This window comes from Pholis gunnellus (genome assembly GCF_910591455.1).
Source record: "Pholis gunnellus genome assembly, chromosome: 7".
Classification (NCBI taxonomy): domain Eukaryota; kingdom Metazoa; phylum Chordata; class Actinopteri; order Perciformes; family Pholidae; genus Pholis; species Pholis gunnellus.
Window position 1 is genome coordinate 3,529,548 of NC_136533.1, and position 23,122 is coordinate 3,552,669.

The window sequence follows — 23,122 nt, forward strand, 5'->3', positions numbered from 1 at the left end:
TTTCATGCACCACACACTGAACTCCTTCGTTGTACTGGAGTGGAAGTAGATAGCTAGATACTGCTGGAGGTAATAAGAATGTTTTTGTTTTAATACTTTTAGGTGAACGGACACTTCTTAAAACTCATCGTAGAGCAATACTTTCCTCCGTCTGTACATGGAGCACAGTAAACCCACTGTTGGCAACAAAGCCCTTTCATTACTGTACAGTTCCTCAAAGACACCGCATCAGTGCAGGAAGTCGGATCACGGCAAGGGACAGATGGCTGCATTAGATGTTGTGCATTTCTAAATTACATTACATAGGAAATGTAATTGATCAGAGAGACTAACAACAAACTTTTGGTACATTGGATTTCAATTTCGGAACTCAATTTGGGATTTCAAATTGGATTGGCACGCGGCTCGACGTTTAGCGAGGGCTGGCATGAGATGATACGCGCACCGATCCGGATATCCATACTGCCTGAAATAGCTGGGTAGGGTATCGAATACCATCATTTGAATAAAGAACAGTTCAGTATGTGTATGGATTTGTTACATTTTGTTTTACAATTAGGAAAGCAATTTTTCGGTGAAGCCTGATGTTTTACACGTGAAAGAATGATCCCAGTCACTTCCAAACAGTGAGGCGTGCGGCGGATTAGCTCAACTCCGGTATCGGATCGGTACAGTCCAGGACTCGGGTCTACAAAAACCTGATAGGTGCATCCCAAATGAAGCGTGTATAAGCATGAATAATTCTGCAGCAGATCTACATGTGGCAAACAGACAAAGAAGAACAAAAGCATTGAGTTGTCCTCTCACTTTATTTAATAACCTAGACCCCCCACCACCAAGGGCTTTAGCATAAAAACCCATCTCATATTGTACAAAAATCAGCCACTCAGCAGAATGAGGTGGAAAACAGGACGTTCCCTCATTCAAAGATGTCCCTACGACGGTTAATTGAATATGTCGTACATGTTTAACACTGACATGGCTCTGTTGGTTAAAAGTGAAAAAGCATCTGACATGGCTTACAAGTGACCGCACACATAACTGATAATAGAGACAAAATAATGCACCGTGAATTCAAAGCGTACTGTGAGCGGTAAACAACATCTACAGCATTTGCAGTGCATATGAAGATAATAAATAACACTGGATACAAGTACGCTGTAAATATATATGTACATAGAGTTCCAGGGCTGAAACAGGTGGATGCATAGCAAGGCTCCTCGGTACCACCACAGGGCTGCTAACTCCCAGTAATCCGCCTTCTCTCCCGTCGTTCCACTGAGCAGAAAATAGTTTTATTGCACTGTGAAGTAACGAAACAGGGTGACAACGACCAGCGAGGAAGAATAGTTGACCTGCCTCACAGCTACAGTTCCATACAATCACAAGTCCGGCCACGACTTGAGCTCATGACTGTCGGGGGGTTGTACGCTGTAAACTACTTGTGCAGCCAGAAAAGCACTTTTTTTTGATAGTGAGCGATTGGCCTTTTCAGGTGCTCTAAATCAGAGCAGAGGATGGTTATGGGATTTATGGTTTCGAGGAAAAGAATGTGATTTGAGCATATCTGATTTCAAAGTTTGAATTTGGGGTGCACGCACACTGCCGTCTCAGACATCCACAGAGAGACGCAGAGTATTTTTGATTCGGAGGGAATCACGAGTGTAATTGCTGAAGAAAGTGAACACAAAGGCTACTACAAACACTTGAAGACATCGCAGTGTTATTTTCGTGCCGGTAAGCTAAAACGATATTATCGTCGGTGTGAAGCCAAATGAATGTGGAGATGTGTTTTCTGCAAATGTACTATGACATTAGCACATTTGCAACCCCCCCCCCCCACCCTGTAAAGTGGAAGGAACATGAAAATGAGGAACACATGATGAAGATGATTGTGCGTCATTGTTGTAGTTGACTGTCACATAATGTTGGCGGTGCTCTGGTAGGAGCTATTTGACCAACACAAGCAGGGAAAACAGATTCATGTTTTAATGTGTCTGAAGGGATGGGGGGATGGGGGGGGGGGGGTGTAATGTGACACAGGAGAGTGAGGTAATCGTCTTTAGATGGGCTTCCAATGAAATTTTGAGGTGAAGGCATCTGTGAGCACAGAGGCTGATGATGGAGTGGCAGGAAACAGCGAGTGAGATCAATAAAGATTAGAAGATGCAGCGGAACAGAAGCCCGGCGCTGATGTAGTGTGGAGGGTTATTTTGAGGCCCGGACGATGCAGATATCCTCCTGCCTTGAGGAAATCTGAGGAACATGTCATTTCCTTTAATTGTCCCTGATACAATCGATCTGTTTTTAAAAACAATAACACACAGGAGTGAAAAAAAAAACAAAAAAAACAAAATCCAGTGATAAACAATGACTACAAATAGAAAAACAAACATTTGTACTGCAGATCTACAATGTGGGGAATCCCATTCAGATGAAGCACACCCACTCTGGCATCTACAACGGCCATAAGCTTTAAATAGATAATCCCAAATTGGCTTTGTGCTTATTGTTACATGGGTTTTCATGTGCAGATCAACATTTTCCCTTCTTTACATGATTAGTGTTAAATCAACGGGGCCACGCCGAGCAGCCTGCAAACAAGTGAATAAATCAAAAGAATGAAAATGACTGAAATTTATTTTGAGTACACATTTCTAAGGGAAGAACTGCAGTCTTATCCTGGAGCATTAAAGGGCTCTATAAAAGTAGTCCAGCTGTAAATTACCACAATGTCAATCACCACTTAATATGCGCTCAATCTCCTCTAGTCTCTTCAAGGCGGCGGCCCTTTTTCTCTCTATATCTTTAATCTCTTCAGTGGACTTACCCGAGCTCCGCTCGTCAGACTGGCTACTGTCCAAAGACTCTGATTGGTCCACGCCCACGCCTCCGAGGCTTTCTGCAGAGGATTTCCGCACATTCTTCTCCTCCCCATTCCCCTTTCCAACAGCATCAGCACCCCTCCCTTCCTCCTCAACCTCCGCTGCCTCCTCCTCCGGCCCCTCCTCGACTCTCTCCGGCTTCTCCTCCTCCTCGGCCGATACGGCGGCTCCCCCCCCTGAAGCGAGCGGTTGCCCTGCCGCGCTCATGGCGGCCATTTTGTTTCGCACAATACTCAAGTGACGACGCACGTACTCCTCGTGCGGCGCCATGGCCAGCGTTTCCTCCAGGCAGTGCGCGGCGCGCGGCAGGTCGCGCTCCTCAAAGTAGACCACGCACAAGTTGTGCTTGCCTTGCACGTTGGTGGGGTCCATGCGCACGATGCGCTCGAAGCAGGCTTTGGCGCCGCGCGTGTCCTTCTTGTGGTTCATGAGGATGTCCCCCTTCAGGATCAGGCCCTTGATGTGCTCCGGGTGGTGACGCAGCAGCTCATCCAGCGCCGGCAGCGCATCGATCTCGCGTTTGGACTGGGAGTAGAGCAGCGCCAGGTTGAACAGGGCGCTGCGGAAGCCCGCCTGCAGACCGATGGCTTTACGCATCCACCGCTCGGCCGCCGCGTTCTCGTTGGCGTCCATGGCCAGCATGCCGAGGTTGAAGTAGCCGTTGGCGTCTTCGGGCTCCTCCTCCACGTAGGTCAAGAAGCGACGGTTGGCCTCAGGCCAGAACTTTGGCTCACCTGCCACAGAAAGCAAAGACATAATATAAAGTCATTTATTTTTATATTCCACCTTTAATATTGAATTATGTTAGAATTAAGGTCAAAGTTTGAGCTCTGACATGTTCTCTCAGAACAGGGTCAAAACAGGGGGATTAAGAAGTGTGATTTGTTGATAACAGATACAATGAAATAAATAAAATACTGGATTCACACGTTACACAGCTGCATCTCATGGTGTGTTAAATAGCAGCTCTGCGGCTGCAATTCAAAGACCTAGAGTTGAGGTTTAGCTGTTTTCCATCGATGCATGCATCTGTTCCACCTGTTGTTCAGAACCTGAATTGGATTTTCTGTTGAGAAATTTAAACTTCTCCAAAAGCAGGCCAACTTCATGCGATTTGAGATAAGTGAACACATATGATAGTGGAAGTAGGAATGTGAGGAATGAGAAGAAAATATGTGGCATCTTTAGTGCTCTGCCCACCTCAACACCTGTATTCACCTGCTGAAAATCAACAGCTAAGAAACAAGTGAGAGAACACACAACCCAGCTCAGAAAACAATAAAAAAAAAGCTCCCAGACTGTCTGCAGCGCATTTGTGGGAGAGCGTGTAGTGTAGTGCAGCACTTCATGGTCCAGTGACCCTGTGATGAACTTTAATCTGAGAGAAAGTGCGGCATTAACAATGGACTACACACACAAAGCTACTGGAGAATGCTGTAAAAAAAAACAATCATATCGCATGTATATGATGTTTAGGTTACGTTACAGAAGAATAATCTGTCATCTCAGGATTCGTGAAAAACTAAACAAAAAAAGCTGCAACTGAAGAGAATATTTTAAAGAATGGAGGAAGCAGGCTGTATGCGTTTGGCAAACATGGAGCCTGTTGCGCAATACTATTTGGAAATTTAGAAGAAAAATAATCTCTATGAATCATTGGTAATGAGTAGGTTTTTTTGAACCAAAGTGTTTGAAACCCCTTGATTGATAAGAGTCGCAATGCAAAAACCGTCACACCTGTGCTGACACGGTCACAGTCACACCGAGGTGAGTGTTCAGGAAAAAGGAAAACACACTCTGTCAACGTGAAGTATTGCTATCTTAATGACTCACCTCTTCGTAGATTTAGTTTGAACCACCCTGCATGAGCGTAAGTAGATTGTGATCGCCTCAACAAAGTCCTCTTCATAATTATACAGTGTCTTTTTCACACTGGATTAACCTGCAGCAGGAAGGTGCTCGTAGTAAAGAGAGCACCTGACAGAAACTTGGCCATGAACTCAAGTGTTCATTGCAATACAAGTGCCAGCTTTTCAGAACCTGGTTACACCCTAAAGGTAATGTCGGGTTATTCCCTTTGTTCATGCCAGTCGGTGTGAAACGGGCCGTGCACGGCCCTTTAACGGAGTCCTACTGTTACTCCAGCCGGAGACCGTTCACGTCGTCACTGTGAACCCGGCAGACCTCACTCACCAGACTCCTGCATGAGGAGGGCCGAGTTGAAGAGGGCCAGCTTGTGGCGTGGGTTTAGCTCCAGGGCGTGGTTGAAGTTCTTCAGGGCCTCCGACGGGTCCTTCATCTCGATGTTGACGATGGCCAGGTTGTACCACAGGTCAGCGTTGGTGCGGTCCAGCTCCAGAGCTCGGAGGTAGGCGTCGCGGGCTTCTGTGAGCTTGTTCATCTTCAGAAGCAGCTCCCCTCTGAAACAAATCAAATTCAAGAGGGGCAATTATATATTTGACAAGATGGATAATTACATTACATTAAAACCTGTCACTTATATAAAGAACCCAATTTGATATATCATCAAATAATAGTTATAATGAATACAATTAACCCCTATAAATACATAATTGGTCTTGTTAAGACAAGTAGTGCAAAGCAGCCTTTTTTTCTCCACGCTTGTTTGTTTTGCTTGTGATAACTAGAAAGGAGAATCTAGAGACACTGAAGCATTTCTTACAGACACTATTTCAGAGAAGAAAGGGCGGACGGGATCTGAACAGGGTGTTAAATTCAAATCCAAGAATGTGTGCGCTGTGTGTGTGTTTTTGATCTAATCGGTTGGTATTTTGGAAAGATGTTACTAAAAAGATCATGTGGATTGCTATGGAGACAAATAAATCACTGTTGGTGAATTGCAGATTGGGCTGTATGTCTTTTGGTTATTGTTGGAATTTAGATTGTATTCCAGAGAGTGGGACCGCTTGCTAAGAAAACTGTAAATAAGAAGCCTAAATGATATTAATGCTGAACTGTAACTGACTTTAAGTTGTGACAAGTACTGCAACAGCTCGGCTAAACTACAACGGTTACACCGTCACTCCTGGAGTTAATCAAACAAAGATCGCTCAAGTACAACTTGAAGAAACAAATCCAACAGCTCCTTACACCTTCCCTGATTTTAGAGTACAACTCCTACAAACGGCTATCGGTGACATGTTCATGCCAGCTGTTGGTACAGTGGGTGAGGTCAAACCAAACAGACGAGAAAGGGCGAGTCTGAGAGGCAGTGCATGTTCACTTTAGTGAAGAGATGAAAGGCAACAACAATAAATCTGTCCCGCTCCATAGAATTACATGCATGACATTTGTGGATAGTGTTTCCCTGTTTGTGTGTGGAGAGAATAAAGGATAAGTCATGCTCAGAGATTGATATTGTACGGGTGCACAGTTAAGAATCTTGCCTGCTGATGTAGGCTTGTTTGAAGTCGGGTCTCATGCTGATTGCTTGTCGGTAGAGCTGGTCAGCCTCCTCCAGCCTCGACTCGTTGGCCCGGATCAGGTTGGCCAGATTAATGTAGACGTTGAGATGGTTCGGGGCCACGCGCGTCGCATACTTCTTCCCAGGAATAACCTGACGAGCGACCAACAGAGAAGTCATTGATTTGATCCTAGTATTGCAAAATAAACACGTTTTTTAATGAGCCGTGTTTGAGAAAAACTATTCAACCAAGTTTGTAGATTGTACTGGAGACTATAACTGTGAGTATCACTGCTCCCATTCTAGAGGCTGTTTCGTTGGAGGTGTTGAAATGGATAGTTGAAAAATAAGAACTGTTAACTCTACACTAAACATAGTCCGTTGGGTGACACAAACCAGGAGGGAAGCTGCTTGTTAGATTAAAAAAATAATTTCAAGGCGTATTCAGCTGCTGTTTCTTCTAGAGAAGAACATAATCGATGTTGGCTGCATCATATATATTTTAATACTGGATATGTGTTTTGCTCAAAAGCCTCTAGTCGTTCTATGAATGGAGAGGATCCAGGAGGTGTGGCTGAGTTGCTCCAAACACTCGTGCGCTGCATGTGACCTGATGGGATACCTGTGGCATCAGGGACTTGGCAACCAAGTAGGCATCTTCTGCCTCTTTGGACTTGTTCAAGTTCTTGTAGGTTCTTCCAACATTCATGTGAGCTCCAATGTCATCTGTGGAAACATTGTATTGTGTAGAAGAAAGAAATCAATTACAGGCTGAAAACACAAACTGGTCTGTGTACTTCTTAAATCCATTTAATCCTCAAGCGACCCTGTGTGTTTCTCCCGCTTGGCTTTAGCATTCCACACATAAGCTAAACTAATGTTAAGTTTGTACATAATGAAGCAAAATAAATCCTTCTGTAAACCAGGAGGAAAAGTGCAGCGCTGAAAGCGGGTCAGTCAGGACAAGCAGAACTGATGCTGGATGATTAGCAAAGCAGGAAATCCTCATCGGGTTAATGTGTTTACACCATTTATCTCGGGGAAACACTCTTGGGTGGTGAACCGGCAAAAGTGTTGATGTCTCAGCTGACGACAGGCTTCCTGCAAACAAAGCTATGAAGCCAAACAGAACCGCTGGTAGAAGCTTAACTTACTGTAACTGTTTAGTATAGTTCTGAGAGGTGCATGTAGTCATGAGTGATGGATCCATCAAACAATAAACCCGCTGTTAAAGATCTCGATACTAAAACAACACAAACCTCAAACAACAAGTTCACTCTGCAGAACCGGAGGTTGTCTAATTCTTTCAGAACTGGAACGTATTTATTCATTGAAGAGCAGCAAAGAACGGAACCGAAGGCTTTTCTTGATGGAAAAGAGGTTTTATTTCTTCCCCCGGCTCGTGTCGGCAAGAGTTTGATAGACAGATGGTTCTTCCAATCACCTGCCAAGTATGTTTTTTAAGTACCTGCCCTTTTCAGTTTCCAAATTACAGGAGATGCTTGGATAGATTAAGAAAAGATGGAGGCCTGATCTCCGTTTCTTACCTGGCTGAACGCGAGTGGCCTGGAGAAAATACTGCAGCGCCTTTGCATAGTTGTTTTGGTTCTCCAGAGCGTGGCCAACGTTATTCCACAACTTGGCATTGTTCTTGTTGACCTGAATCGGCAGAAAATTGAAGAAAAGTTTTGTTTTGTAAAAGACTGATCCATCACTATCCTCTGTTAGACTTGATTAGGCCTTTTAATCACAAGGTGAATCAAAGATTTGTTCTAAGATGGAAAACAGCCAAGTTACACCGACAAGGTGGGCCAAGACGCTGCATCAGTCGTCTTTCTAGCTCACCTTCAGCGCAGAGGTGAACAGAGTGTATTCTGACTCCCAGTCCCAATTCCTCTTGAAAGTCTTCACCGCATGTGTCGTTAACAGCACCCCAATGATCAACCAGGAAATCTTCTTCAAGGGTCTGCAAAGAGGAATGTAAAGAGCTTCAACACTTCAAATTGCTAACATTTCAGTACACGGCTGCACTGTGTTCTTTAAATCAATAGCTGTGACTTTCTATAAATGTTAATAAGGGCTGCACCAGGTTATAGTTCTACAGTACAGTAACCTCATTTAGGACGAGCACTCACCCTTTATGCGAGACAATCTTGAATCCGTGTGCAACGAGAACACAGAAGCCCATACTGGGCACATAGAGGACCCTCTCCGCCACCACGAAGCCCACCGGGAAGAAGAGGTTGGACGCAGGAATGAAAGGCAGGACGATCAGAGACAGGGCCTGAAGGAGAAAGACCAGCAATGACTTCAGTCCATACCAGCCACCTTATTTCAATATTAATATGAATTAATTAACATATTAATTATTAACTCTCTGCTCCCAGCACAATTGTAGCTGGGTTTTTTTTGGACTTTTATGATTTTGTTATAATTAAGATGTTTCCTTGAGATCTGGGAAACCATAAACATATCTAGACAAAATGATTCATTTATTGCATTAAACAAAAATGAAAATAAGCAGAAGATCCAGCCTCTAACATACACCTACATGCAAAATCAACGTTTCTGTTGTTAAATCCGGTATGATCAGGGTATATTCTATCCGTCTCAGCGTGTGTGCCAACAAGACATCTGATTCTGTAGGTTGTTCGTCCTCCTGCACAGGCTGGAGGCCGGTCCGTTTCTATAAATAGCATCAGTGCAATATATGGGATACTGGCGAGACCTGCAAATAATGACCTGCGTTCATATTACTTATAATATATATAAATGGACCAGTTGGTTCAGCTTTCTCCCATCCCAACAAATGACAGAGTTGGCGGCCCGATGGCTGCTTAATGCTGCTCAACAGATGGGAACGCTCAGGAGCACAAGACAAATGTCCCCACAGCAATCAACTCGGTGACCCACCGAAGGGTTAACGTCTTTATATTCTGCCCTTTGAACGAGACACTGAACCCGTACTTGCGCTTCACAGCAGTCCACTGCTCCTAAATGCTTAGGATGGGTTAAATGCAGTGGTCAGATTTCATGTATGTACCTGTATTTATGACCATTAAATTAAGTTTATTCTTGTTATTCTTAATCCTACTGCGTGTGATTAAGATGTAGAGTAGAGACCTTATCTCGTTTGTGAAAGCTCGTAATGATGGAACATGCTTTTAGTCTTTGTTTTGTTGCTTTTTGAATGACAATGATTTTAGTATTTTCGATTGAGCGTAATTAAAATATGTACTTGTGCATTGAGTGGAGCATAATTAACATACAGAAAAGGACATTCATTGTTGCTAATCTTCTGCTAGATAAATACTGCTAGAAATGATCACGTATATACTACCAACATCAACAATGTCTGACAAAACCAAGATGATTATTTTAAAGCATTTAAACTTGTGTGTGTGTGTGTGTGTGTGTGTGTGTGTGTGTGTGTGTGTGTGTGTGTGTGTGTGTGTGTGTGTGTGTGTGTGTGTGTGTGTGTGTGTGTGTGTGTGTGTGTGTGTGTGTGTGTGTGTGTGTGTGTGTGTGTGTGTGTGTGTGTGTGCGTGCGTGCGTGCGTGCGTGCGTGCGTGCGTGTAGAGTAGAGCTGAAGTTTAGAAAACAGGGTTTGGACTGTTGGTCGAGAAAACAAGAAACGAGCACTACACAGACGCCAACGTATTAATTGCGAATAATAATAATAATAATGTGTCGTAGCGCTCGTGCACAGCCAGCAGCCCCAGTAGGTAGAAAAAGGCTTCTCAGAGACAGCTACAGCTGGCAGCCTTGCAATAAAACGAAGTAGGATGATGTGGTACGATATTGTTATGCAACATATTTCAAAGCAGAATCAACACTGCAGTAGTCCTAATTCAGTGTATTTTGTGTTGATTTGTGGTCCCCTTCTCCAAACTGAAGCTAAGAGCAACACGGTGAGGGAGTTCACTGACCTCCGGGTAAGAGAGCCACGGACGCCAATTTGTTTCCGTGAGCTACAAGGAACAATGCGTACTCGCTGAAGTAGGACCTGTTTTTTTTTATTTATCCCTCTTCATTTGTGCGGACAGATCCGGCCTGTGTTTATCATTACTTTCCTCAGTGTGCTAAACATAAAAACAAGCTTATATCTGTTACTGATAATGCTTTCAAGCATGTTCTGCAATCCTGACTTTGTCTGCTTGACGTCATGTACCCGCGTGAACGGTGTCGTCTATAAAAACCAGACCGTGGAGAATAAAGATGAGACAAAACAACGGTACTAAAATGCAGACGCAAGTAATAAAATGCGTCGAGCATGAAACGGTCAATTATAGCATCGACTACAATGTTCTCACCCAATACTCAATTGGGAAGACTGGAGTATAATTATGTGTAGTTTCTGTGAACCGGTGGATGTGGCTGGTGAGCATGGGGAACCACTTTGTCTGTAGGTTCTTCATGCTTCCCACTCTTCTCTGGAGATCATGTTCCAGACTCTTTAAGTGATGACTAGCTGCTATGACAGACATACACTAATATGTTCCTCTCTGTGGAAGTCTGATTTCAAAAGACCTGCAGTCTATGGCTGTAACTCACCTATGAAGTCATCTCTTACGTGCTTAGAAATGATGACAAATTGATTCTAGAATATAATAATGAAAACTACTACGGTTACAAGCCAGCTTTGACTACATTTCATTTCAAGCATGGTGTAGCTTACATTACTCTGAGTTATGTCATCCAAGCTCCCTCAATAGAACGAGAGCAGCCTTTTGAAAGTACGCTGGTCCATAAACTATCATTTGAACATTAATATGATTTTTGGCCTTTTTGGCACACACTGCCAACTCTGTGCAGTTTTGGGGAGCTCTGATAGATGCCCTAGTAGTTTATTCTCAGCCAAAGGAAAAATAAAGGATAGAAAAAAAGAGTTGTTTTACATAGTTTGTTATTTCCATGGGTGTCTTAGTAAGGACGCTAATGTAGATTTTCATTAACCATTAAGTTTAGTGCCTTGCAGGTACAGGTTAAAGCTATCATTTACCACCACCTGGAAAAGAGCACAACCGAGTCCCAAGTTCAGGAGAGTGAGCAGACATGACGCTGCGTGCATAGTCGTTGACACATGCAGCCATTTTCCATTAGAGTCTCCAGCGCATCAATTAGAGGCCGTCAGCTGTGTCTACCTGGTAGACTCTCTGCATCCCCCGTGTGTGTGTGTGTGTGTGTGTGTGTGTGTGTGTGTGTGTGTGTGTGTGTGTGTGTGTGTGTGTGTGTGTGTGTGTGTGTGTGTGTGTGTGTGTGTGTGTGTGTGTGTGTGTGTGTGTGTGTTTGGTTTTGTATCGCAGTGCCACTGTTTGGTGTGAGGATCTCTCACCATGATGACAGTCCTGGCAGAGCTGTGTCTGTAGCGCAGGCTGTGGTAAGCTAGCAGGCCCAGGAACGTGTAGAACACCAGGGTGGCCAGGTTCCGGAGGTCTAGCAGGGACTCCACCAGAGGAATGGTGCCCATAGTCCAGTCACAGCAGAGCTCAGAGGGGTTGAGCAGGAGCCATGCGTTCACAGGGAGCAGGTAGTTGAAGGTCAGCTGTCTCGTGGGAGTGGGGCTGACTGCCGCCGGGTTATCAAATCTAAAAGAGAGGACACGGAGAAGAAAAGTTCATCCAGCCAATAAAGCAGGAGAGGATAAGAGTATGTTTTATGTGGCGTACGAGGGGCCAAAAGCTGAGACTGCACAAAGTGATAAATATTATATTCTACTGTTAGCCAAATCTGTACACACATACTGTACATCTGTATCGCTACATCATCTTTCCATAACCACATCCAATAAATGAGGAGGGCAACAAAGAGAAGGAACGGCAAAGAACACTGCACGTGATTTACAGGGGATGTCCTGTATTTATCTTCACGTCCAGGGCAACAGATAGATGCATTTCACCGTTCTGTACTCCGTCATCATCACGCCCAAAGCTCCCCATAGCAATCATAATCCCAACAATACTGGTTTCTTTTTAATAACCCTCCAGCCTGGATCGACAGCTGATCCAGTCCAGTTCTCCTCTTTAGTGAAGCCAAAGGAAAGGCAATAACTTTCTACACATCACATTTTCCAATTGAAAAATCGGATGTGTAGAAAGTTAGATTTTGAGGAAAGTTCACAGAATGTCTAAACTCTGCATGTGCATTGATCTTTGTGTGGAGTAAATTAAACAGCAATCTGCCCATCACATTTATTAGAATGCTTATGTAAAAATGTAGCCGTATTCTACTCGACAGCAGGGTCAGATAGAAGCAGCCAACCGAGCGACAGACACGGCCATCCCTTGATCTCAATACAGGCAAGGCAAAAATAATGATATATATATATATATATATATATATATATAAATATGTGACCCATCTGGTGATATAAGAAAGACGGTTTCTCCTGCAGTCACAATAAACCAGGAGACATCCCCAGATCCTTAACTGGTCGATCCGTCCCCTCCAGCCTGTCTCTGTATAAAGCAGGCGGACCACTTCTTTAGCTGGGATGGTGGTAATCTAAATATGCAGCATTGTTGTGACTTGAACACAGAAATTCTTCCAGACAATCCGGAGACATCCCGGGGATAACGGCTAGAAGATTAACACATCTCGGGTAATTGTCTGGAATTTTATCTTTGCAATCAAAGTGGAATCCTGTACAGACCATTTTCAAAATAGTTTAGACTTAATCCAATGAACCTCTTGACATTTGCCCCCCTCACACAGTGTACACACTGGTCACATGATTTATTAAAAGTGAGATACATCTACTAACATTAACTAAAATAAATCTAAACTATAAAGAGCATTAGGGTGTTTTAAGGGAGAAGTCACAGATTTCCAGTGTGAAAAGTCTGCCACGCCACTGCAAAACGTGTTGCCGTCACTTGAGGTGAAAGTGACGTGGAAAGAACCACAGGCCTGTGACTAACATCCATAGGGTGTCAGGAGCCGTGGGAAGATTCTCTACTTTGATCAAATAAGGCATTATGTAAACTATTACATAATCTGAAATAAAGAACCTAGTAGTTCTAGTATAATGTGTTTATATAATCCTGAAAGCCATTTACATTCAAATCACGACTCCGACTGTATTCACTGAGACACAGCAGCTGCAGAGTAAGACTTCTTCTTTTTAACTGGCCAAAGTGTTTTAACTACAACGCACTAAAAACAAATTGCAATGCCCTCATAAAATAATCACATCTTGCTCTTTGACGCATTAAACACTGTGACATGTAGGCTTTAACTTTATTTGATTTGTAAATTCAATAAAAGCCAATGCAGTCGACAAACGGGGAGAGAAAGCTTTAAAGGGCCGTAAGACTGAAATGCAGCTTCAGCACGTTGTTGCTGCTGGTGAGATATAATGCCGTTTACCGGGTGAAGACGGGGAGCTGGGACTGGATGACTTGGACCCTGACGATGACGAGCAGCAGGGTGCTGATGACGAGGACGATGAGCTTCAGCAGAGTTTGCAGGAGAGCGTAAGGGAAGCCGTCTTTACCCTGCAACACTCGCCGCAGGGTGTCCAACAGCATGGGCAAGGTGAACTGAGAGGGTAGCAACAGGAAGGAAGGGTCAACTCAACCTTCAGTGTTTCAGATTCAAATGCCATTGTTATTCATATACTTCAAATGACATTCCCCAAAAACCTGCCAGCAGTTTGAACCGCACACCTATTTATCAAAGCCAGAAACTGGAAACAACTGAACTTGTCGTCACGGTTCTTGAACGAGTCACTTGTGATGAATGCTTCAGTCAGAAGAAAACAACCAAATCAAAGTTTAAATGAGTTATATTCAACCCAAACCCCCTTTAATGCTACATTGTTTAAACTCAGAATAACCAGGTCCTGCACAAATGACTGTATACGGTGCTCCTCATTGAATTGGGAAGCCCGTTAATGACTTGGCTGAGACTAATCTGTTGAAACAGATACTGCATTCATCGGCAACGAGACAAGATCTGCTATCGGAAGAGTTCCGGTTTCTGTTTTGTAGTCCGAGTGTTTTAGACCAATCACGTTTCGAGCAGGGTTTGGTTAAAATGCGAGTCTGTGTGGAGAGCAAAAGAGGCGGAACGCATTGGCTGAAATGCAATCTCGGAAGTAACCGGCTTTCGGTCAGACGCTGATTTTATTAGCTTATAATGTATTCAATAGCGCCGTATAGGTTTGTCCCAACACAATGCTACGGCTGGGAAAGGACTTGTATGTTGTAGTGAAAAACAAGGCCATAGTGAGTAAAAAGCGCCCTGAAACTGCTTGGGGTTGGTTTAGTGCTCGATGTGTTCAGTACGTGTCCGTCTGATATACTACCTAATCGAACCTTAACCTTACCAGATGGCAACTGCTTGTTAACACAAACTTTAAATTGAGGCTTAAAAAGAACTCTAGAGTTAAAAAGCCAGCCGTGCTTTGATGTCACAGGTGTGCCCAAGTTTCGGAGGCGGAGCCTTACCCCTTGTGCAACGAACACTTCGTGGACACAGCAGATGCCGATGACGGTGATTCCCTGCTCCTTACACAGTGTCGCTGCCGCCACTAGCACCACTGTCAGAGCGATGGGGGCCCAAACTGGAAGAAAAGAGAGAATATGCACAAATAGCAGACAGCTGTACACAACCTTTTATATACAAAGAGGGGGAATTCTTGGTACAGACTTCTTTTGAAGACGTTCGTTATGTCAAGTCAGGAAATATCAGTCATGCATTTGGATTAATTATTTATCAATCACTGAGAAAATACCACAGTAACTTTGCTGGGCCAATGAGAGAAAAGCCAGGGTGAAAGAAATGGATGCATTAACTCTTGTTTGCTCTTGTCAGCAGGTTGGACGTTGTCAATCATTACAGGGAAATGAAAGTCATATATGGATGTATTTAGCGTTATCACACCGTATGTGTTGAAGTGAAACATCACACTTTGTCCTGGGAACCGTTACTGAACTTCACCTGAACCCAGAGTGATATTTACGCCATGTTGTCCAATTTAAGGGAAACCTCTTGGTCACAAACATTGTAACTTAAGGAGGGAAGAGCATTTTGTGCCGTTCCAGCCTCCGAGTTGGGACACAGCTCCACAGAGCTGCCAGGATGCCTGAGGAAACGGTGCGAACCAACTTAACGACCTGCACAAACACAAGCCACGCCACAGAATAAACAAATGTGGAAACTAGAGCCAGATGGATTTCCCCGTTTATCTCGTCAGAGCTCTGATACGGTATCGGTTACCTTTTGGCCGACAAGAAATGGCAGCTCAGAAAGACAAAAGATGTCTGAGTCATTTAGTAGCGGTATTCCCATTTCATTGTTTGTAACACTGGAAGTTATTTTAAACCTAAATTCTTTAATAACCTAATTTCAGGGATCCTTCAAAATGTTGGTATCGCATTAACATCCAGTATTGGCCGGACTGTCGTAAACAAAGGACTAGCCCAGAACCAGAACAGTACACTGTGAACCCATTTAATGGTTTGAAGGCCTTCATTATAGATGGTTGCCACATGTTGCTCTACTAAAAGAAACTTAAAGGCACCGATGCAGCTTAGACATTTTCCCCAGGGTGCAATTATAGAACTGTGTGCGTAATGTGTAGTGTTTAATGACGACAAACCCCGCCCTCTTACTGCGCAACAGGTTCCAGTGCACGGAGAACCACCGACCAATTACCCGCAAAACATACGGCAAAAACAGGTGCGTCTGGAACACAACTTCAACAATGAATTCTGTAACGGCGTAAAGATCATTACGGTCAACCTCAAGGAACAGGCCTGCCTCTAAATGACAGAGGATATTCCATTTCAATTTTCCAAAGCTGCAAAGTGGCCCCGAGCCTCTGAAGCCTGACATTATTCCACTGAGCCAGGTGTTTGATCCTAACCCAACCCTGCCTGTCACCACAAACCCTCCTTATTCACACAAACAAGTGACTGTTGACTCTTACTGCTGATGAATGAGGACGACTGCGGCAGCATTGCCATCGGCCTTTCAGGTCACACTGAATCACTTTCGTCATACAGTTAATGTGTGAATTTGGGGTTTCGGTGTCCTGCGTCTGTTCAGTGTTTGCAATAATGTCTCAACTTGACATGACATGAACCCAGCACATCTTGTACATGCGACATAATTAAGTGAGAGGCTGGTGAAGTACATGACACTTACCGATTGAGTGGTCCGCACTTGTTGATTTAGTGTAGGCCAGGAAAGCAGCCAGGAGAAAGATTGAAGAAAGAAGCTCAGCTCTGCCGACCACACCTGTGACCTGTTGATAAAAAGTATATAGTATAGTCACTACTGCTGCCAATCCACACTGATTTGTTCATTCAAAGTCTTATTGAAGTGCAGATGAATTTATTTTAAAGTCTGCATAAAGGGTGCATGTTCAGTCATCTTTTTTTAATAGAGCTACTGTAGAGTCCATTTTACGTTTTGGTATTACCAGCTGGTTTGGAAACCTGACGGTCAAGATCCGGGTTAAATATTCAGTCTATTTACACCGGCTGGGAGGATTATGGGAGGATTATGGGAGCCACTCAGCTGCAGGCTTTTACTGATCATGTGTTTCCTTGTATGTTAAACGAGACATGTCTGTGATTTATGTACTACCGTGTGTGTGTGTGTGTGTGTTTTCAGAATGTTTGTGGTTCTCAACGGAGTGAATGGCTTTGTGTTTTTTATCTCAGGCTAACGTTTTACACATGTTTATCGTGATGTCTGTCTCAGATTTAGGGAAATTGCTTCTGCCGAACTAATTTCCTCCTCTTGGGAGACAATAAAGGAACCATAACCTTATTCTGCCACAAGCTCTCAGGTGTCAAAAGTGTCAGTGCTTCCCAGCAGCGCATGAGCACGTCTCTCCAGGGTTCAACAACCACCACAGATAAATCCTCCCAATACACCTCCAGGGAAGTCAAACAGAGAATAACTTTCTGTTCTAATCTCTTTGAGAACATTACACGCGTCTACAATTGGCAGTAACCAGAGTCCACATGTTAAAGCCCTCGAATCCAGTTGTGAGAACAGGTCTAGTGGTGTAAATCTCCTCAGCGGGCAACGAAGCACATACGTCTCTGTAAAGCAGCTTCTCTGACATTAACGCCTGTCACTTGTGTAAATGATGACTGCCCTCGTGTGGAAGAAATAACATTCTCACTTCCACCATGACCAAAAGCTCATGGCTTCATGGAAATAAGACGCATCTAAAAACCACACATGCGTCTTATCTAGTAAGATAGTACGCTTTCTACAGTTAAGATGTACAAACGTCTAGATTCAAACAAGGCTTGTGCATTGTTCTCAGAACCGGCTGCCCGTTTAGCTGAAAACCAACAACTGGTATGCATCGCTGTGAATAAAACAACGGAAAAGAAACACTGCACAAGTACCTACCCGCACTTCCTTTATCAGGCAGCCACGCTACTGCGTTAGCTCACTTGATAAGGTGGTCAAATGCACAGCCCAGGGTACCATAAAACATAAAGGCCTCTGTGCTACATTCACTGTCTTGGTTTGATCACACTGGTTGCGTTTACACATGTAAAAAGTGCTGAATTGTCTAAATAAGTACAGAGCTCCTTAATGCTATAATTTTGTCGCAGTGGCCCTCATAACTTAATACTCTGATTCGCTCACATGATATCAAAAAGGGAAGGAAAACCACAGTTTGGGTTTGGTAATGTTCTTTTGTTGGGGTGCAGCTTTTCAAAGTGCAGCCATTTTAGAGCCTTAATAATACTGTGGAGCACACTAAATGATTTGTGTTGGAAGAGTCTTGGAAATACTTAAGAAAAAAAACAAACTATAGTCTCCATTCAAAAAGACAGATAACCAAAAAAAAGCCACTGAGAAAGACATGGGGGCACACAGGGAGTCTTTGTACGCACTTATCATGAAGGGACCTTCAGTGCTCGGAGCACAACTCAAAAAACAAATGATCCGTTCAGAGAGAGATTCCAGACGGCGATAACATGAAGGACGTTTGCTGGACTAACTCTAAAGGCTCATTTGTGAGGCAAATTGTTTCCATTCAAGTCAAGTCTGAGAGACTCTGCAACGCCATGAGGACGGTTGGCTCAGTGGTGCATGCTGTGTAACAGCACTCCACCCCGAGAAGCAGAATGTTTGCTCTGTTTTCCCTCCTCTGGTCGGGGGCTGTCTGGTCATCGGGTCAGCTGTGTTGAATAGGGTGAATTACACGCCCTAATTGGGGGAAGAGGCTTTTTTAGACAGGCCCTTAAGAAGAGAACAAGATCAAGTTCAAATGATAAACAATAAGCAAAAGGTTTTTGGTTTCCGATGGCGTTCAATAAACTGGTCCCGATAACATTCACGATAAAACGGCTGTAACAACCAACTTTCAATTCCAAAGAGAATCCTAAAGTTAAAAAAAAACTAACTAATTCAACTCAGGTTTTTTTCACCTACTGTTCACGGTCGCATTTTTTTTGTTATGTTATAAAAACATTGTGATTTTAAATTAAGCTTCTTTGTGGATGAAAGAAACATCTTTAGTATCCATCTTGTGGAGAACACCACTCACACTCTCACACAGCTAATAAATGTGGCCACCTGTTCAGAAGCGGTAGCACCGATGCAGTGTCACAGAAGCCCCGCCCACACTGCTGAGCATGTTGGAGCAATACTGAGGTGGTGAGGTCATAAGAGAGTTGTCAGCAGCAGACGAATGATTTCCTAATTCCCCCCCCCCCCCCCCCTTATTCAGCACACACTACAGCACATACATCTTATTGTACCTAACCTCTAAACTATGTTTGCTTTTCCTGTTCCCAGGAGCTCCACTGAGGTCTGACCTGATGTGTCGGCTCTTCTTTGTTCTGCGACTTATTTGTGGATGGTTGTACTTAAACCACAGAGTCCGTGCTGTTTGGAGTTACAGTCTTAGATGTGTGCCTGTTAAGCTCAATTTATGCTCAGGTTGAAGGTTAAAGTCAAACAGAGGAACGGTGCACAGGTTTGTGTGGACGATGGCACCGCTGCATTCAATGTACCTAGAACGTGGGCCACATCCCAAGTCTCTTAATTAAATAAGAGACTTGGGATGTACCCCAGGTCTCTCCAGTTTGGTGGACACCTGGGGGGAGGGGCCTCACTTTGGCTTAAGAATAAGTGCTTGGTATTTCCTGCCGAAGTCATATGCTACTTCCTAGAAAACAGTGTGTCCTGATGACCCCGTGCTGCACTGGAGGTAACCGGAGAGTCCAACCAATAAACCTCATTCATTTAAAACCATAACTAATAACCAATTACTCCATACTTTAAATTGCTGGTTGTTTTAACAGGAAATGCAACCCTTTAAGGAAGTGATTATACAAGTTCAGAAGACCATTTTAAATAAGCAACGAAACCTCTTCAAACGTCCAACAAAAATAAAGCAGTGGATCAGTTCAACAACACTGTCGTCTCAGTTTGTAATCGTATGTATGCACGCTGCCGCTCAAACGTTTGGGATCGCCTGCACAAAGCTTGATTTACTGAGACTACTTTTCGTTTTTTGGAATTGTCTTCCATGCTTTAGGACGGTTGAAAGTCCTCTTTACAAATAGATGTTATTTTGTATGAAGGGTTCGCAAAAAGAAATACTGTTTTGTGCATGGAGAACAAAACGCTGTCCAATGGTTCAACCAGAATGACAATTGAAACGGCAGAAAGAGACGAGGATCCACCTGAACAACAGCTGAATAAGAATAGAAGAAATCACCAGTCATTGGTAGAACAATCTGGAAATGTAGCATTAAAATGTGTGCAGATTTAAATAGGAACAAGGAACAATTCTCCCCTTACATGTAACGTTGTGGGGACATCCACTAAATGTTTTAATCATTTGAATCTTCTTTTGGGGCCAAAACTATTTCAAATGTAAATAGTACTTTTAGTATCTGAATTATACTCTTTTAACTTTGTTTAAATTATTGAAGGAAAGAAAGAAGAAAAACATCAATAGAACAGGTAAAGTTATGGACGGCAGCTTTAAGTTATTTTCTGCCATAACATTACATACATACAGTGCCTGGACCCACGGAATGTATACTTACAGCTTCAGTGTGGATGGGGTGCACGGCAAACAGCAACGCTGCCACCAGGCTGGACGTCTTGTCCAGGAACAATCGGCACACTCGCAGGAAAAGCACACACACCACGGCATGTAGAACGACGTTCAGCAGATGGTAGAAAGCTGCCACCAGCTCACTGACGAGGTAGTTCAGTCGGAAGGTGAGTACGGTCAAGGGTCGGTAAGACTTGTGGCTCCTCTCCTGTAGTTGAACATGTACAATTTATCAGTTGACGGACCGAGAAACATTCAAATGCAGACCGATGTTTGGTGAAGCTTTTGAGTGATTCTACAAATTCGCCTTTAAGATCAACTGGACATATTTTTGAGCTGTAAACTAAATGATGTGACTATAATATTGACACTTCTTTTAAACCAACGCGTCTTCGTGGAAGCGTAGCACCCACCCTCCGGTTCCCCCTCACTGTTGGCACAGTTGCAATAGTTTGTACCGTTACTGATCAACGTTCCCTACGAGTTGCCGGCTTAGGTGTCCCCATTTTGAGAGCCTTTGAGAGGCAATCGAAATGCTCCCAATCTTAGCAATTTTAAAGTCAAGTTAATATGAGGAGGGTGCAAATGAAGTTGAACTGGACTTTAGTGACCTAAATACAACTGCTGATAATCCACCCCTTAAACTCAGCTAAATGTAAATGCCACAGCTTTCATCAATGACGTGTAAAGTAAAAGTAAGCCCATACGGATGAACCCCAGAGGTGTGTCATGGACCATGATCTACCTCAGCCATGGGTGTTCCCCAGAAGTCATTGAGGAACAGGTTGCGGACAGGGGTCGAGGGCCGTAGGTCCTTGTTGTCGAGGATCGCCGAGACGTCATCAAACACAAAGCCGCACGACAGACTGTTCCAGTAACATCCCACCACCAGTCCAGTCAAAAGTAAAATCTCCTTCCATGACACGACAGCCATGGCTGACCAAAGCCGTCATTGATCACTGTGCAGGAAAAACAAAGAGGTTTGACAAACATTGATTGGACTTTCCTTTTCAAAGCAATCATTAAATCATACTGACGATGCAGCTTTTCATAGGACTTGGTAGGGCATACAGTAAGTATGTTACAGCGAGTAATGACCATGTTTTTTACTGTTATGTAGCATCCTTGTCACAATACTCACTCCCCGTTATGGTGGCTTAAATATGTGGTGGTCCTACTCCCTCACTTTTAGCACCCTTATAATCTGCCACCCTGTTTAATACAGTGTTTTGTTTTATTCTAGTCTCGAATTGTGGAGTATAACCTGTCAGATGAATTACACAACAAGTACAACTACAGATGGAGATATTAGCCCACATGCTGAAAACTCAAACAGTCTTGCAACCGGTAACTTTACAGTAACAGCTGGCTGCAAAAGAGCACAAGCAGTGGAGGATGGACCGTAACAAGAACAAGTTTACACAGTCCTCTTTAAATAGCTATCTAAGGGCAGGCATTGGCCAAACGAATGAAATACACATTGCTATCGCTCGATCACGACAATATAATAGTACAAACAAACAAAAAATACCATTATCTTGCTATTTCAGACTGGCTGCTGAAACATAACATTAGTAATAGCGATAAAGCACCTAGCTAATGCTAACTAGGTTGATAGCAGTCTCTGAGACGGATAAGGTTGGACGCAGATGTGTTGTATGTCTTTTTTTAAATTAAATGTCCTACCTACCGTGTCTATAAAAAGGGGAAAACGGTGACTGCAGAGGTGGTATCAGACACTGTTGAATAGTTAACAGTTAACACACATACGGACTAAACAATTCAGATAGCGGCATTCCACTTGGGAGAGCTAACGTTAGCCCAAACGCGTCATCACTATCACTTCCGGGTCATCACTATCACTTCCGGGTCAGAGGTGACCGCGCAAGTTAAAATCGTTATTAGCCTAGACAGACTCGGTGTGTTTCGATAAAACGCAATACAAAGTTGTTAAAGTACGACGTACAAATACCGTGTTGTAACGTTGTATCCGTCGTAGCTTTAGAGTTTGATTAATATCCCTGAAAAGGCTCTACTCATCGTGTTTTACTAGCTTTATTATTCATTGTGCACTAGCTTAATGAATTAGCTAGTTAGCATACCAAGTCACTGCTGGTGTTGTCAACGGTAACCTAGCAGCCGAAGCGTCACATCATGGAAACCTCAGGATCACTTGAAATGTTAGCCTGTGTTTTCCATCAGGGACATGTTAAATGATGTTAGATTACTAACTTTACACACATTTGGGTTTAAGCATTTAACTACCATAAATCACAACGTCTAGCTAGCTAATTCATGAACACGAGTTTCTTGTAACGTTAGCCGTTTGTGGACAAACATTAGATTAACGCTCCCTTAACGTCGTCACAAATGTAACGTTAGCTACCGCTAGTGAACTATCTAAACTTATTTAAGTGAAAAACAATAAGGCTTATGCTGAGGACCACAGCAATGTTTAGCCACAGCTTCCTAACTACAATGAGCTAACTAGCTAACGTTAGTTTTCACTTATTAGTTTAGCAAACATTAGCTACTCGTCTGCTCATTTCCTGCTTGGATCTTTACAAACGCGCTATGGCCAAGATGCCTGCTGCTCTTCAGTGGGACAAAGTGACAAGGATCGACCCAGCCAGCCTCCTTGATTTTGAAAAAAAACAATTGGATGAGGTCATCGACATGTTTGTTTTGGTAATGTTCAATACTTAACGCCGATATGAAATACATCTCTAATATTGATTACAATGCTGTTGTTCAGGTGCC

At 43.4% G+C, this 23,122-nt stretch overlaps 2 protein-coding genes across 3 annotated transcripts in view; one reads left to right on the plus strand and one right to left on the minus strand.

The window, feature by feature from the left end:
• Window positions 1-797: 797 nt before the first annotated feature.
• tmtc3 (transmembrane O-mannosyltransferase targeting cadherins 3) lies at window positions 798-22,185 on the minus strand. Of its 2 annotated transcripts, XM_079163011.1 has the most exons (15): window positions 22,053-22,185; window positions 21,108-21,321; window positions 20,352-20,570; window positions 16,462-16,561; window positions 14,760-14,875; window positions 13,678-13,850; window positions 11,645-11,897; window positions 8,445-8,593; window positions 8,155-8,275; window positions 7,857-7,968; window positions 6,932-7,035; window positions 6,293-6,462; window positions 5,079-5,305; window positions 2,831-3,619; window positions 798-2,301 (listed from the first exon to the last, which is right to left on the minus strand). In XM_079163011.1, exons 2-15 carry the CDS (start codon window positions 21,294-21,296, stop codon window positions 2,150-2,152), a joined length of 2,874 nt encoding a protein of 957 aa, XP_079019137.1. In that variant the 5' UTR covers window positions 21,297-21,321; window positions 22,053-22,185; the 3' UTR covers window positions 798-2,149. The 2 variants fall into 2 exon arrangements, with proteins under 2 accessions (XP_079019137.1, XP_079019138.1); XM_079163012.1 differs by having other exon boundaries at window positions 2,171-3,619.
• A 750-nt stretch (window positions 22,186-22,935) lies between these two features.
• Window positions 22,936-23,122, plus strand: part of cep290 (centrosomal protein 290) — a 34,516-nt gene continuing 34,329 nt past the window's right edge. The window contains exon 1 of the mRNA XM_079162543.1: window positions 22,936-23,050. Coding sequence (XP_079018669.1) covers window positions 22,937-23,050 — 114 coding nt within the window. The 5' untranslated portion in view covers window position 22,936. The remainder of the gene's footprint in view (window positions 23,051-23,122) is intronic.

Excerpts from the sequence above, each read along its gene's own strand:
- tmtc3 (XM_079163011.1), bottom strand. The coding sequence starts at position 21,296 with ATGGCTGTCGTGTCATGGAAGGAGATTTTACTTTTGACTGGACTGGTG. Across the intron at positions 13,851-14,759 it reads AAGTGTTCGTTGCACAAGGG|TTCACCTTGCCCATGCTGTT; the intron begins GTAAGGCTCCGC and ends CTACCCTCTCAG. Across the intron at positions 7,036-7,856 it reads GGCCACTCGCGTTCAGCCAG|ATGACATTGGAGCTCACATG; the intron begins GTAAGAAACGGA and ends ATGTTTCCACAG.